The following is a 17,038-nucleotide window of genomic DNA, read 5'->3' on the forward strand; positions in this document are numbered from 1 at the left end:
ATTCCTTGTTGATACCATTGTTGCTTGCCTGAATTTGAATTCTACCTCAGCCCCACGGTGGGTGCCAATTGTACCTGTATAGACAAAGTGGGTGTATATAGTACTTGGACTAGTTATACAATTGCTGACGTGCTGGTTGCCTCCTTGCTCCTCACTTCAAGTCTCCTTCTTTAATAGCTGGTGCTCGGTCGAAGTTGACCTGAAAAAGGTACTCCGACGATCAAGTAAGTACTTTGTGTAAAGAGTGTATAGTGAAAACTAATTAAAGCATACCTTACACCTCTGTAAAGTGTTTATTATAGTGTTTAGTCATGGACCCTTGTTCTGATGGGCCAGATCTATCAAATATCAGTTGTTAACTTATTTATAGCATAATCTCTGATTCATAGGGAGATATATTGGTATATAGGTATAATTGGAGAATATCTTTAATATCTTTCACTTAATCAGTGTTTAGGAAAACTTGATATGATTCCACTAGCAAAGTAGAGATGATTCTTTGACATTTTATGGAATCAACTTGAGTTGGAGAAAGAATAGGCACTTTTAATAGAATTGGATCAATGTTCTATGTTTCAAGAACTCACCAAAACTTGCACCAAACACCAAACTCACATGGAAGATCCATCTATTGCCAATTGAACCGATTAAAAGATGCACAAATGTAAATGAACCGAATAGAAAGCTTCAAATACAGAATTGAACCGAACAAATCAAGCTAGAGAAGAGAAGAGCCGAACATAAAGTGAAAAGGAAGCAAAACACCGAATAGAATGAAGCTTAGACATGTTTATGAAATCGGATGAACTTGGAAATGAAATGAAAAGATGAAGGATAGAAGAACTTATGAAGATGGAGAGCTTGGTTAATGGTCACGCCACTTGGAGTGTGAAGGATCCAAGATAAGTGAGCAAATGCCGCCACTTGAGAGAACCAAGGCACTCAAGATAAGACAAGGTGTAGGAGAAGACAAAGTTCTCAGAATTCTCTCTCAATTTGAGTAGAGTTTCTCTATAGCCAAATTCCAATCTAAATTTTACAAGAGCCCACACCTCTATTTATAGTGTGAGGGTGTTGAAAAATATGTGGGAAAATTAAAATGAAACTTATTTGAAATTCCCACAAAAAACAAGTCACATGGGAGGTGTGACCTTTTTCTACTATGACACCTCCTAAAAACTACACCTACACCTACTCTCCTAAGTCACATGGATAATGTGACTTTATTTTACATTTTCACACTTCTTTATTTAATATCCACATCTCCTACAACTATACAAGAGTAATTCAAATGATGCTCTTTTATTTAATGCTTGGCCTTGCCCCTCATGGGATGGACTTGGACTTTTTTGGCCTTCTTGGGCTTGGGCTTGGGCTTTGGGCTTGGGCCTCATCTTTATTTTATGTCTTCTTTTAATTTTGAGAAGACTAGAAGGAAGAACTTCAAATGTGAAGGTGAATGTCCTCTTCCTTCATTAATAAAAGCCTCCTTTATTTGATTCTCATCAAAACTTCTTGAAGATATGACCCGAATTAAGTGGGACATGATCATGATTCGTAAAGAATTCCCATAACTGTTGTTGTCATTTATTAAGTGCTTTAAATGTGTTTTGACACAATCAATTGGTCACTAAAACTGAGTTAGTGACTCGTTCGATGAGTGACTGGCTCGTTCGATACTACCAGTACATCCTCCGAATCCAATAAAAACTGTAGGATATTATATATATATGACTTGTAGTTACAAAATACCCACAAAAAAGTGTAACATCTAGCATACAATTGTATGAATAGATCTTCCACTAGTCTTGCAATCATGAGCTGAAAATGAGTTGTGGATCAGAATTTCACAGGATAGTGAAAGAGCCAGGTCATTGAAGAATGTATGGACTGTTTGGTATGAGGCAATTTATAAAAGTTCCGGTACCGACCGGTACATCCTCTAAACCCAATCAAAAGCTGCAGGATAATATATATGACTTGTAGTTACAAAATACCTACAAAAAGTAACATCTAGCAGACAATTGTATGAAAAGATCTTCCACTAGTCTTGCAATCATGAGCTGAGAAATGAGTTGTGTATCAGAATTTCACAGGACCGTGAAAGAGCCAGGTCATTGAAGAATGTATGGACTGTTTGGTTTGAGGCAATTTGTAAAAGGTCCGATGATGTGTTTAAATGGCAGCATACGTATGCTGCAGTTTTCATTTATCATTTCTCATGTCTCTTTCATTCTCAAAGTTTTGAAGTATAGGTGAAAGATATAAAACCTACAAGTAGTATCCGAAGTGGTCCAGATATTAATGAAACAAATATAAACATTCAGTATGAGGATTTTTTAAATTGGTATAAGAACAAAAATAAAATATATATATATATATATAATATTTAACTTTAAAATTTATATAATTATAATTTTTTTTATTGTTATTTGACATTATAAAAAAAAAGACATGTATTTTTGAGCATTGAATCTTGATCCTTGATTTTGATTTTAATGTTTTGAAAAAATAATTTAAAAATTGAAGAGAAGGAATATACCGTTAGTTGACAACAATGTTTTCATGATGGTTAGTTTTGATTTATCAACACTAACAATGCAAGAAAAAAAAATAATAAGATTAAAAAAAAAATCATTGATAACAAAAAGGTCTATTAACGAACTCTCACTGTTTGAATGTGTTAAATAAGTTTAGAAAAAGTAAGACAAAAAAAACATATAGATCTATACAGACAAAGATCATTAAAAAACAAAATCGTTAAGGCATCTATATAACAACAAACACATACTAGACTCTTTAACTTGTCTCAATACTATTAGACTATCTCTGGTAAACGGTTTTCTTCTTGTTCACATCTACCTGTCTGACTAAACTCTTCGGAAAATATAATCTACATGATTTAGAGTCTAACATCACACTTATAATTATTGGAAACAGGATCACTATGAGTTTTTGCATTCACCAGTCCTACCCAAGTAGCTATATTCAATCTCTTTACACTAATTTATTTTGTATTTTTATGATGAATTAAAGTCTGTCCGATTTGATTTTCTTTTACGTACCATGATAAGTAAAGTGTCCCTGCAGTAGAATTGAATATACATGTAAATATTTGCGGCCATTCAAACTTAGCTGCTGCTCTTCCCTTTGGCGGGTGCATATGCAACTTGGTTTTCAAAAACTAACTGTTATGTAGGTTTAGAATTAGCTATTTTGTTCAGCATATAATATTTTAGTTTTTCTTTTCAGATGTAGAGGTGAACATAAAAAAAGTAAATTAGTTATTCAACCTTTAGGAGTTGGTTTGATGTTAACCAAATTTGACCGAGACTTTTGACTATGGCTTTGTTGTTCATTTTTACCATTGAGGACCCCTTTCTGGATTCAACTTTTCTTTCTAATTTTTAGGACAATGCTTTCTTAATTAAAGCATACTTTATTCCTTCATGACAGAGTTTAAGCATCAAAGAGAACATACAATGATGAAGGAATTTTGGAGCATGTTTTGTGCAGAAGCTGATTGTCCTGGGACTAGAGGAAAGCAACCCTTTTGTTTTGATTTGAAGATTTTGAAAAATCCTTCTTCGTGCTTCAACCAGTTCTTGATCTTTTTCTTTGATGTGTCAGTGCTGGCCATGCTGGCATTGATTATGATCCAGAAGTACTTGTTCAGACCATTTCAGGGTATGTTTCAGATGGGAAGATATTCAAACTTGCAGAAAATTTCTTCCATAACCAATGCATCTCTGGGGTTGTTGTATTTGTGCTTAGGCATTTGGATTTTAGAGGAGAACTTAAGGAAGAGTCACACTCTTCTTCCACTTAATGAGTGGCTGTTAGAACTTTTTGAAGGATTCAGATGGTTCTTAGTAGGCTTAAGTGTAAGTCTTAAGTTGAAACAACTTCCAAGATCATGGTTGTGGTTGTTTACACTTATTACACTATTTGTTTCGAGTATTTTCTGTGTTTTATCTGTGTCTTATGCAATTAATATCAGAGAACTGCACTTCAAGGAAGCTTTAGATGTTCTATCTTTTCCAGGAGCAGTTTTACTACTCTTGTGCACTTATAAAGCATCTAAACGTGAAGACAATGCTACAAGAATTGATGAAGACTTTTATGACTCTTTAAACTGCCACTTTAATGAAGTTGATCCTTATAACTACGTAACCCCATTTGCTAAAGCTGGATTCCTTAGTAGGATGTCATTTTGGTGGTTGAATCCATTGATGAAAATCGGTCAAGAGAAAACACTTCAGGATGAGGATATGCCAAAGTTACCAGAATCGGATCGAGCAGAACTTTGCTACTTGTCATTTTTAGAACAATTGAACAAGCAAAAAGATAAAGAATCATTGCCACAATCATCAATTTTGTGGGCAATAATTTTGTGCCACAGGAAAGATATTTTGATGTCCGGATTGTTTGCATTGCTCAAGGTACTCACTGTATGTACTGGTCCTGTACTTTTGAATGCTTTTATATCGATTGCTGAGGGTAATGGCAATTTCAAATATGAGGGTTATGTATTGGTCATATCACTATTCATCATAAAGATCGTAGAGTCCCTTTCACAAAGGCAATGGTATTTTCACACTAGGCTTGTTGGGATGAAAGTTAGGTCACTACTCACAGCTTCCATCTATAAAAAAATATTGAGGTTGTCAAGTGCAGCTAAATTGACTCACTCTGGTGGTGAGATAATGAATTATGTGACTGTGGATGCTTACAGAATTGGAGAATTCCCATTTTGGTTTCACCAGACATGGACAACAAGCCTCCAACTATGTATTGCACTTGTAATACTTTTTCGTGCTATTGGCCTAGCAACAATTGCCTCATTGGTGGTGATAGTTCTCACTGTGCTTTGCAATACTCCTCTAGCAAAGATGCAACATCAGTTTCAGACTAAACTCGTGGTGGCACAAGATAAGAGATTGAAGGTTAGTTCTGAGGCTCTTGTGAATATGAAAGTTCTGAAGCTATATGCCTGGGACACCCATTTTAAAAATGCTATTGAAAGATTAAGAAATATGGAACTGAAATTTTTAGGTGCAGTGCAACTGATAAAGGCATACAACATCATTTTATTTTGGACCTCACCTGTTTTGGTGTCTTCTGCTTCTTTTGGTGCATGCTACTTTTTGAACGTTCCTTTACATGCAAACAATGTTTTCACTTTTGTGGCAACTTTACGCCTGGTGCAAGAACCAATTGCAGCCATACCAGATGTTGTTGGGGTAGTCATTCAAGCAAAAGTCGCATTTGCCAGGATTGTTAATTTCCTTGAGGCATCTGAATTACAAAGTGCAAAATTCAGGAATAGGTGTTTTGATGATAGTAATAAAGGCCCAATTTCAATAAAATCTGCTGACTTTTCATGGGAAGGCAATGTATCAAAGTCAACACTGAGGAACATAAACTTGGAGATTAGACATGGGCAGAAGTTGGCAATTTGTGGAGAAATTGGTTCAGGAAAATCAACCCTCTTAACAACAATTCTCTGTGAAGTTCCTGTGACAAAGGGAACTGTAAGCTTTTATTCCCTTTTTGCTCATAGAATACAATACATAACATTTTCTTGGCAAATATATTTCTACTTTATAATGAATTATTATATTTAGCACATGAATTCCACTTATTGTAGTGAACTTTTTCTGTCCTCTCTTTTAGCTGTGTTGCTAAGAGGATTTTTATCCTCTCTTTTGAATTGCAGATACAAGTTTATGGAAAGTTTGCATATGTTTCTCAAACAGCATGGATACAAACAGGAACAATACGGGAAAATATTTTGTTTGGATCTGATTTGGATGCTCCGAGATATCAAGAAACACTTCGTAGATCATCACTACTAAAGGATTTGGAGCTTTTCCCCCACGGAGATCTCACACAAATAGGTGAGAGAGGAGTTAACTTGAGTGGAGGTCAAAAGCAGCGAATTCAACTTGCACGTGCACTTTATCAGAATGCTGATGTGTATCTTTTGGATGATCCATTTAGTGCTGTTGATGCACATACTGCCACAAATTTGTTTAATGTAATGTCAGCTTCCTTACTTCACATTCTACATTTATGTGTTATTAGCCATTTCTTACTCAAAATGACTTTGAAACTTGGCAGGAATACATCATGAATGGTCTTAAAGAGAAAACTGTTTTGCTCGTTACTCATCAAGTTGACTTTCTACCAGCGTTTGATTCTGTTTTGGTAATTCGTTAACCTTTAAGGCGTTGGTTATGTCATTGTTCATTCTTTAGTATGTTTCATATAACTAGTGATTGTAAATTAATAATGAATTTGAAGTTAGTGATTTATTTTTTTTATTCATTAGGCTCTATATCCTTCCTATTTCCCTTGCTTTTACTTTTAGACTGAATTTTCTTCTTTGCTTTCACAGTTGATGTCAAATGGGAAAATCCTAGAAGTTGCCCCTTATCATCATTTGTTGACGTCAAGCCGAGAATTCCAATATCTTGTTAATGCTCACAATGAAACTGCAGGTTCTGACAACCTTATGAATGTTTTTTCTTCCCAGAGGCATTCAACTTCTGTCAGAGAGAATACACAAGCTTTCATGGAGAAGCAGTTAAAAGCAACAAATGAAAATCAGTTAATAAAGGAAGAAGAGAGAGAGATAGGAAACACAGGGTTGAAACCGTACTTGCAATATTTGAATGGGAAGAAAGGTTATGCATACTTCTTTATGGCTTCTTTTTGTCACCTCATGTTTGTCATTTGCCAGATACTGCAAAACTCATGGATGGCTGCAAATGTTGACAATACCCAAGTCAGCACATTGCGGTTGATTGTAGTTTACTTCTTTATTGGGGTTGCTTCTATAATTTTCTTGTTGACCAGAACTCTGCTTGTAGTTGCCTTTGGTATTCAATCATCAACATATTTTTTTGTACAGTTACTGAACACCCTTTTTCGTGCACCAATGTCCTTTTATGATTGTACACCATTGGGAAGGATACTTAGCAGGGTAAGGATTATACAAGTCACTTTCCTTGCATGATTTTAATGCTAGTAATACTATAATAGTATTGTGATTATCATTTCCTCAGGTCTCATCAGATCTAAGCATTATGGATCTTGATATACCTTTTATCCTAAGTTTCACCGTGGTAGGTGCTATATACTTATGTTCTAATCTCACAGTCCTAGCAATTGTCTCTTGGCAAGTCGTGGTTGTCTCCTTACCGATGGTTTATGCTGCAATTCACTTGCAGGTAACAAATTCGTCTTTGAAAATATTGTCATACAGAAATTGTGTCCTTTATTTTGATAGCATTGAAAAAACAATCTATTTAACTAAATAATCCTCATTATCCAAAGTACCTAAGGTATTTCTTTCTAAAACCAGAGATACTATTTTTCCACTGCAAAAGAATTGATGCGCGTGAATGGCACAACAAAATCATTTGTAGCTAATCATATAACTGAAACAACTGCTGGAGCTGTGACAATAAGAGCTTTTGAGGAAGAAGATCGCTTTTTCAAGAAGAATCTTGATCTAATTGATATCAATGCCAGTCCCTTCTTTCATAGTTTTGCCTCAAATGAGTGGTTGATCCAAAGATTAGAAATAATTAGTGCATTACTTCTTACCTCTGCAGCACTGTGCATGGTTATGCTTCCACCAGGAACTTTCAGCTCTGGTGAGACTTTGATTCCTTGTTACATGTCAAATTTGATGGCTTTGGCTTTGAGAATTACAATCATCACAAATTACATGCTTTTATCTTATACCGTATCTTAATTTCAATATTTTTTTTCCAGGATTGGTTGGCTTGACTCTCTCTTATGGCTTTACCTTAAATGCTTCCTTAGTATTTTTAATTCAAAGTCAATGCAGTCTAGAAAATTACATAGTATCCGTAGAGAGGCTAAATCAATATATGCATATACCAAGTGAGGCACCAGAAGTAATAGAAGGAAATCGTCCTCCTTCAAATTGGCCAGTTGCTGGTAAAGTAGAACTAAATGACTTGCAGGTAATTGGTACTTACTTAAAATGTGAATCATAATGTTCAGAAAAATGGTAATTGAAATGAACAATTTATACCAAGACAGGTACGATACAGGCCATATGGAGCTCTTATACTCCATGGAATCACATGCACATTCAAAGCAGGACACAAGATTGGAATCGTTGGAAGGACAGGCAGTGGGAAGTCCACTCTTATTAGTGCTTTATTTCGTCTTGTGGAGCCAGCAGGTGGAAAAATTGTGGTTGATGGCATAGACATATCTTCTATTGGCCTTCATGATTTGAGATCACGTTTTGGAGTTATACCTCAGGATCCTACCCTTTTTAATGGAACTGTCAGATATAATTTGGACCCTTTATCTCAATACTCTGATCAACAAATATGGGAGGTAAAACCAACTACATTCTATTTATCCTTGCTTTGCATTGCAAGCGTATCATAGTTGTTGCTCAATATGAAGGTTCTTGGGAAGTGTCAGCTGCGTGAAGTTGTACAAGAGAAAGAGGAGGGACTAAACTCCTCAGGTACACTTTCATCATTAAATGGTAACTAACTATGTCACAAGTTATTTTGTCCTAGTTAATAATTGTAACAATTTGTTACACAGTTGTTGAAGATGGATCAAACTGGAGCATGGGACAAAGGCAATTATTTTGTTTGGGGCGTGCGCTGTTAAGGAGAAGTAGGATATTGGTGTTGGATGAAGCCACTGCTTCTATTGACAATGCTACTGATTTGATTCTGCAGAAAACCATTAGGACTGAGTTTGCAGATTGTACAGTGATCACAGTAGCACACAGAATACCAACCGTGATGGATTGCAGTATGGTTCTTTCAATTAGTGATGGTAAATTTCATTTTGAGAACCTCTTTATTTCTTCCAACAAACCTTTTACAAAGAGTGCAAATAGAAGAGTTTATATGTTCCTAACTACAATTTTATCCATACCACTTTATTTATTTTCTTCAACGATTGAAATACTTCCATTGACAGGAAAATTGATGGAGTACGATGAACCAGTTAACTTGATGAACAAAGAAGGATCGCTATTCAAGCAGCTTATCAAGGAATACTGGTCTCATTTTCATTCTGCAGAATCATATTGATACTGCAAAATCTATTTTCCTTTGACAACATTACTATCTATCTTTTAGGCTTTGTTTGGATTAGAAAGTGTGGGGAAGTGGAAAGTTAAGGGTGTGGAGGAGTGAAAGTGTGAAGAAAGTTGAGGGTGTTTGGATTGAGGTATCTTAGAATGGATGTGTGAGAAAAGTTTATTGAAATATGTGAGTCATGTTATGGTTGTAAGGATATTTTGAATTATTTTTAATTATGCAAATGGTAAGATTACAAATTTACCTTTGTATATATATAAAAAAGAAATAAATGATAATTATTTTTGTGTACATTATATTTAATTAAAAGAAATTAAAGTTTTAATTATAAACAAAAGAAAAAATAATTTAAAATTCAAATAAATAAATAAATAATTTTTTATATTTAAATATAATTTTATATTTTCATTTTATTAATTTAAAAAAAAAATTTAGTTAAGTTAATTTATTTATATAATTTTAATATTATTTATGTTTCTTTAAATTATGTTATTTATATATAGTTGCAAAATTATTATTAATAAGGATTTTCATTATTATCATTAACAAAATTAATATATTTTAAAAAGTAAATGGTTATTTAGAACATAGCATGAATATTAAGTAGTTGTCAAAATATATAATATAAAGTTATTAAATTTGATCTGGAAAGAGATAAACACGTGTTAATTTGTTTCTAAATAATAATAACAATAACAATAACAATTCACTAATGTTCAACATGAAAATTAGAAATGAAAATAACAATGATAATAACATAATGATAACAAAATCAATGGTCTTGATGACGTCGAATGTCATTCAGAGTATCCTCAATTCGGTCTATCCTTTTAATGCGGGTATTCATGTTTTTTATCCCGGAAAAAAATTGGGTTAACAATTCAGTTTAATTAGGGATTGTCGGCTCAGGTTGACCACCTTCAACATCTTGTTCTAGCAATTGATCATCTTCTTCGTCGGACTAGTGAGGCCTACCAAGTTGCCATATGCCATTGACCTAGAATATATTTAATTTGGTCATACTCTTTTTCCCAAAGTAATGATTCCATCCTAGCATTATTGCTTGTTCATTCGACAAGTCGAAGTCATACACCTGCAAGATCCTCATTATCAAATTTGCATATGGGAGAGACATGTTGTTATCCCGACATTTGATAATGTGTTGTATGATGTAATGAGGTCAATTAATCATTACATTATTTTTTATTAACCACAACATGAAAATATCTTCATTCAGTAGTTGTGCGAAGTTGCTTTCACGAGGGCACAAAATATGCACTCATGTGTAATGCAATAGTCGGTCATTCATTTTCAGACTACTGGCATTTCTGACATTTTGACTTTGAAGATCTTCACGAATCATGGACGATAATGTCAGTGCTCGATCAAAATTCACTTCCTCAGGTATCGTCCCAGGGGTTAACTTAAGACCGTCACACCTGAGATGAGCAATGTTCATCCAATCCATTTTTTTAATGTGTATCATCCTTCCATAAATCTCAATGGCAAGGTGACCAAGAGGTGTGATATTTACATTTGTATAAAATACTTTTACCAAGTCCTCATAATATGGAAGATTAATTCCAAGGAAAGGTGGTAAACCTTGGATATTCAGAAGGTTTAGGAATTCAAATCCTGGAGCAACAAAAAATGGAGTATGCATAACTTTTGGTGGTAATATTGGTCTTGCGTGAAGCCTTTTTTCAAACACCACCATTTGACGTCTTGTACTAAAGTATCTTGAATAATCAAGAACTTGTTCAATCCTTGTTGGTGGCTGAGGAGGAATGACAACATTTTCTGCTGGAGTTTTACCCTTATGGGTTCTCTTACTTTCTGGAATGATGATGTCATGTATAATGCAATTACTACAATATATAAGTAAACAAAAGTTAACATATTATCATAAACATAATGGTAGGTGTTATCAAAAACAATAGTTCAACTTCACAAAGAAAATATTACATGCCAATAAATTGTTCAAAAAAATTAAAACTATTTACATATATTATTAAAAATTCAAATTTCTTCTCTAACTTTTTTTTAATTACTACAACATTTTTTAAAATCTTTTTAATTCTAAGATTAATAATTTATGTAAAAATTAAAAACAAACAGTAAACATTAAAACTTTCCATTTCCATTCTGTAAAAGTATTTTCTTTAAATAAATAAATCTAGTTTTTTATAAAAAATTAAATCTTCAAAAAATAAAAACTATCTACACTTATTATTAAAAATTCAAATTTCTTCTCTAACTTTTTCTGTCTTTTTTAATTACTACAATTTTTTTATAATATTTTTAATAATAATATTTTTAAAATACATATTCATATCTATAATATCAATTCATCTCACACAAAAAAAAATATTGATATTTTATCAAATTCTTTCCTTCCAATATACAATTACATAAACCACTTATCACAATAATTAATTTACTAATATAATTAATAAACTTCTCCTAAATATTGACACATAAAATTACAAACTAATTAACATGAATAACTACTTTAAAATCATTTAAATAGATTAAATTCCAAAAATAATAGACATCCAAACACAATTTAAACATAAATAAAACATACATTTAAAAAAAATCACACATACCTCAAGAGAGCATAACAAAATCACAACACAATGCAACTGTCACCAAGATCAAAGTGTGCCTAAAAAAATATTAAAAAAAAATATCAAAAAATCAAAAATCTGGAAAACCATGAACATAATCGATTATCAGGTGCCTTATAAAAATCACATAATCGATTATCCAAAAAATAAGCAACGCATAATCGACTTCGCTTGTAGTTCAAAATCATACATAATCGATTATGCTCACAGATAATCGATTATGTTCAAAATAACACTGCTCCAGTAATCGATTATGCTTGCCAAAAAATCTCAGATAACCGATTATGTATCGAGCATAATCGATTATCAATTGTTTTTTAACTACATAATTGATTATGTAGTGCGTTCTTATGAAATGATAATCAGTTATGCATGAAACTTAAATGAAAAAAGCGTAACCTCAGGCCAAACATGAACTACCAAACTCACTCTCCTACCTCTATGCTTACTGAAGACCCTCTCTAAGCACCCTATATCAATGGAACTCTATGTGGGAAGGCTACACACAAATGTGGTGCTTGCTTACCTTCAAAGCCTCTTATATACACTCGAGCATCACAATTATGATGCACCTACTCTCTCACCAACACACTACTGCACTCATTTTTGTAGGAAGTAATTGAAGGAAATAAGAGAAGACAAAAGGTTGTAGAATTAGATTGAAGGTAATTGCACAAGATTGCAAAACTGTTGAGTTGATCTCATTCATTTGATTTACTTCAATAATATATATAATAAAATTACAATTACTGGAAGCTATAAAATAGGAATAATAACCAGCCTATAAACTGACCATTAATGCAATAATAACGGTATAATAGTTTAAGGGTAATAAAATCAAAATTAATAATAATAAAATCAAAATTAATAACCAACATTCTTCCTTAATTCTGATTTGGAATAACCTTCATTCCCAACATATCTCTTAACTTTATGAAAATCTGCAATATGATCTTCTGATTTGCAGTATTCCAATCATGTTCTTCCAAACTTGGTCTCGCAGGAAGTGATATCGAATATCAATGTGTTTACTTATTTGATGAAAAACTGGATTCTCTACAAGATTAATTGCAGAGACATTGCCAACATAAATCTTAATTGAAATATTTAGATTAAAACCAATTTGAGTCATGATATTGTTTTTCTCAATCGCCATCAATTCTTTATTCATAGCCTCTTGCCATTTGGGGTGTTGAATGGCATCTACAAGTCTCACAGGTTCTGATTCTGCAAGAAAAGCAAAGTGAATTAAATCTCCATTGTCATCAACTTCATCATCAAGATTTACTTCACAATCTTGAAGGTGTACAGGTTGTCGTTGCTGCTTTCTTGGTCGCTCCATCATAGTTGCAATTGGAGTTGCAACTTCAGGTTGAACTGCAGGTGCTTCAAGAGTGACTCCATCTTCCACATCATCATTCAAAACATAAATATATCATTTTTTTGAATCCACTTCAGTTGCTGCATTCCATTGCCATTCCTCATCTTCAGCAAATATAACATCATGACTAACAATCACCTTCTTTGTCATTGGATTGTACAGTTTGTATCCCTCATGCTTATATCCAATGAAAATGGTCTTCACTGCCTTATCATCCAACTTCGATCTTGATGCCTTGGGGACATGAGCATAAGTAATTGACCCAAATACCTTCAAGTTTTGCACATTGGGTTTGAATCCACTCCATGCCTCAATCGGAGTTGTGTTAGGAACACTCCGAGTGGGTGATTCGTTTATCAAATATACCACACATGTTACGGCCTCAGCCCAAAAATAATTTGGCATACCTTTCGCTTTAAGCATGCTTCTCATGTCCATGATTGTTCTATTCTTTATCTCAGCAACTTCGTTGTGTTGAGGTGTGTAGGGACAGGTTATGTTATGCTGCAACCCAAGTTCTTCATAGTGTCTCTTGAACTCATTAGACTTGTACTCACCCCCTCCATCACTACGCACCATCTTAATTTTTCTGTCACTCTGTCTCTCAACAAATGCTTTAAATATTTTAAAGCAGTGGAATACCTCATCCTTGCTTTTCATTAGATAAATCCAGGTTTTTCTTGGAAAACCATCAATAAAGGTTAAAAAATACTTATTACCTCCAATTGATGATATGTTCATTGGGCCACAAACATCTGTATGAACAAGCTCCAAAGGAAATTTAGCATGCCTAGGCTCCTTAACAAATGGTATCATGTTATTTTTTCCAAAAATGCAAGCCTCACACAATTGATCAGGGTGATGAATATGGGGTAAACCATTCACTAAATTTCGTTTGAAGAGATTTTCCAAACTTTGAAAATTTAAGTGTCCAAAGCATAAATGCCACAACCACGATTTATTATTCATTATTCACTATTGCATTCAAGCACTTGAAATCACCCATATGAAAATCTACTGGAAAGATGTGGTTTTTGATAAAAAGGTTTTAAGAATCAAACTACCTTTTTTTTTTATCAAAAATTGATAATTTATTTTCAACAATGTGCATCACGTAACCCTTTTCAGCCAGCTGTCCCATACTCAACAAATTACTTTTCATATCAGGTACATAGAAAACATCATAGACGTACCTGTGATCACCATTCTTCAATGTGATAAGAATTCGCCTTTTTCCAGTCACCGGAACGAACTTGCCATCACCGAATTTCACTTTTGTGCGAAATGAGTCATGCAAATCTGCAAACAACTCCTTCTTACCACACATATGATTTGTGCAACCTGTATCCAAATACTAAGTCTGATTGTTTGGAGTTTCATTTGATGTGGTTGCCATTAGTACTGCATGATCCTCTTCATCTTGTTCGTGATTACTATCTTCTTGAGCACAATTGGCAACATGATTATCACCTTTTGATCTGCACTCATTTGTATAATGGTCGCATTTATGACAATTATAACACTCAATATTTGATTTATTATAAATGCCTCCTCGTCCTCTGCGACCACGTTCCCCGTGCCAAGAGTTATTTGAACTTGGATTGTGATTGGAACCAGTGTTGTTTTGCTCAATGCCTCCATGGTTCTGGCCACCACGACCTTTACTACAATAAGTACCATGTTTATGATAGGAGCTACCAATTGAGGCTTGTTCTTGTAAAGCCTGTTCAATTGGTTTTTCAATCTTATTGTCATTCATCCGCTGCTCATGCACTCGTAGGGAACCAGACAATAATCTTACTGTCATTTTTAAAATGTCATTGGCCTCTTCAATTGCGGCAACAACATGTTCAAATTTGGGAGTTAAAGATCTCAAAATCTTCTCCACCTTTGTCTGCTCCGAATGTGTTTTACCATTGGTCTTCATCTAATTTGTTAAGGCAAGAACTTTATTTATATAGACATCAACAATCTCTGTGGTTTCCATCTGCTGCAGTTCATATTGGCGTCTTAGGGTTTGAAGACGCACCCTCTTGATCTTGTCATCACCTTTATAATTGGTTGACAAAATTTTCCAAATCTCACTGACAGTTGTTGCTTCTTCTATCTGCTCAAACGTCTCGTCATTCATCCCTTGATGGATGAGATACAAAACCTTATTGTCCTTCTTCTTCTGATCACAATGCGCTACTCGTTGCGCTTCAGTTGCATTAGCAGCTAATGCAAACACTCCACTCTCAACGACATCCCATAACTCATGATAATAAAAAAAAACTCTCATTTGCACACACCACCGATTGTAATTTTTTCCATCAAGGATAGAGACTGATAATTGGGTAGAATTCATGATAACATACTGGCTCTTGATACCAGTTGTAGGAACTAATTGAAGGAAATAAGAGAGGACAAAAGGTTGTAGAAATTGATTAAAGGTAATTGCACAAGATTGCAAAACTGTTGAGCTGATCTCATTCATTTGATTTACTTCAATAATATATAGAATAAAATTACAATTACTATAAGCTATAAAATAGGAATACTAACTGCCCTATAAACGCAATAATAACGGTATAATAGTTTAAGGGTAATAAAATCAGAATTAATAACCAACAATTTTCATTCAAATTGGTCAAAGAGATTCTTGAAACAAAGTCAGGAATCTCATGCGCACTGAGTGGTCACGGTGTGTTGTGGTGCTTCTCCATGCAAAAGCAAACGTAACTCTGCAACGTTAATAAAGTGAAGGGCACCATGATCATTGACTAAATCCTGCGTGGCTTTCATTGCTATTCACTCTCCTTTTTCTTCATATTTGAGAGCAACCTTAATACATTCTCCTTTCCACTCACTCTCACCCTCCCCTCCCCTCCCATAGAATCAAATGGGGTGTAAATTTTATCAATAAGTCAATAAAGTGTGCTAAGATGTTAAATATGTGATAAGGAATTGGAGGAATGAAAAGAAACAGTGCAAAAGTATTTGATTGTTAGATTAGAGTTGTATATGAGCTAGATTGAAAGAAAATCGTACGAAGTTGTCGAATAAGAAAATAAAACTGTACAAATTAAATAAACATTTTTTAGTAAATTAAAATGAATGTATCAATAAATTAATTTGTAAAAATTTCTGATTTATCTTCTTCAAAACAAAACATTTTAATTTATAAATAAACCAATTTCAATTAATTTATGGAAAGTGTGTCTTATTTTTCTTTTAAAATTTAATGAAAAAATTATCCACATAAAATGTAACTGACTATAAGTGTTTCGAGAGCAGCTGACTACAATGAACTCAGTGAGATTAGTAAATAAGCACTTTTAAACATTTTATACTATAAATCAATATTAAAAGTAAGCGTGTGTATGACTTAATTGTCATTAAAATTTACAAACTTACCCTATCTTTTTGTTACAATAACAAAACTAATTTGATGGTCAACATTAGTGTTTGCTTTTCGAGGTGATGGAGGTTGAGAGTGAGGGTGAATGGGTGTCACTCTTGTTTGCTTCTGAGAGGGAGAGGTTGAGGGTGAGAGTGAGTGGAAAGTTGAGGGTATTTAGAATCTTCTCATGATTCAAGAGAAATGAGTGTGGAATGAGATGAAAAGACCATGGTGCCCTTCATACAATAATATTAATAATAGAAATTATTATTAATAATAATTTTGTGTATATATATATATATATAACATAATATAATTTAAAGAATCATAAATAATATTAAAATTATCTAAATAAAATAACTTAAGTAACAAAATTAATTTAATTTAATAAAATGAAAATTAATAAAATTTATATTTAATTATTTCTTTGAATTTTACATTTTTTTTCTTTTATTTATAAATGAAACTTTAAATTATTTTAATTAACTAAAATATGCACAAAATTAATAATTATTTATTCTTTTTTATATAC

At 33.3% G+C, this 17,038-nt stretch overlaps 1 protein-coding gene across 1 annotated transcript; it reads left to right on the top strand.

The window, feature by feature from the left end:
* Positions 1 to 2,972: 2,972 nt before the first annotated feature.
* Positions 2,973 to 9,352, top strand: LOC137837552 (ABC transporter C family member 10-like). Its single transcript, XM_068646571.1, has 11 exons — positions 2,973 to 5,534; positions 5,720 to 6,040; positions 6,124 to 6,210; positions 6,401 to 6,988; positions 7,071 to 7,235; positions 7,370 to 7,664; positions 7,786 to 8,000; positions 8,080 to 8,385; positions 8,458 to 8,521; positions 8,605 to 8,844; positions 8,992 to 9,352. The coding sequence occupies exons 1-11, from the start codon at positions 3,450 to 3,452 to the stop codon at positions 9,102 to 9,104; spliced, it is 4,479 nt and encodes a 1,492-aa protein (XP_068502672.1). The 5' UTR covers positions 2,973 to 3,449; the 3' UTR covers positions 9,105 to 9,352.
* The last annotated feature ends 7,686 nt before the right edge of the window (positions 9,353 to 17,038 follow it).

The sequence above is a fragment of the Phaseolus vulgaris genome, chromosome 4 (genome assembly GCF_000499845.2).
Source record: "Phaseolus vulgaris cultivar G19833 chromosome 4, P. vulgaris v2.0, whole genome shotgun sequence".
Classification (NCBI taxonomy): domain Eukaryota; kingdom Viridiplantae; phylum Streptophyta; class Magnoliopsida; order Fabales; family Fabaceae; genus Phaseolus; species Phaseolus vulgaris.

Excerpts from the sequence above, each read along its gene's own strand:
- LOC137837552 (XM_068646571.1), top strand. The coding sequence starts at position 3,450 with ATGACAGAGTTTAAGCATCAAAGAGAACATACAATGATGAAGGAATTT. Across the intron at positions 7,665-7,785 it reads ACCAGGAACTTTCAGCTCTG|GATTGGTTGGCTTGACTCTC; the intron begins GTGAGACTTTGA and ends TTTTTTTTCCAG. Across the intron at positions 8,845-8,991 it reads GGTTCTTTCAATTAGTGATG|GAAAATTGATGGAGTACGAT; the intron begins GTAAATTTCATT and ends TTCCATTGACAG.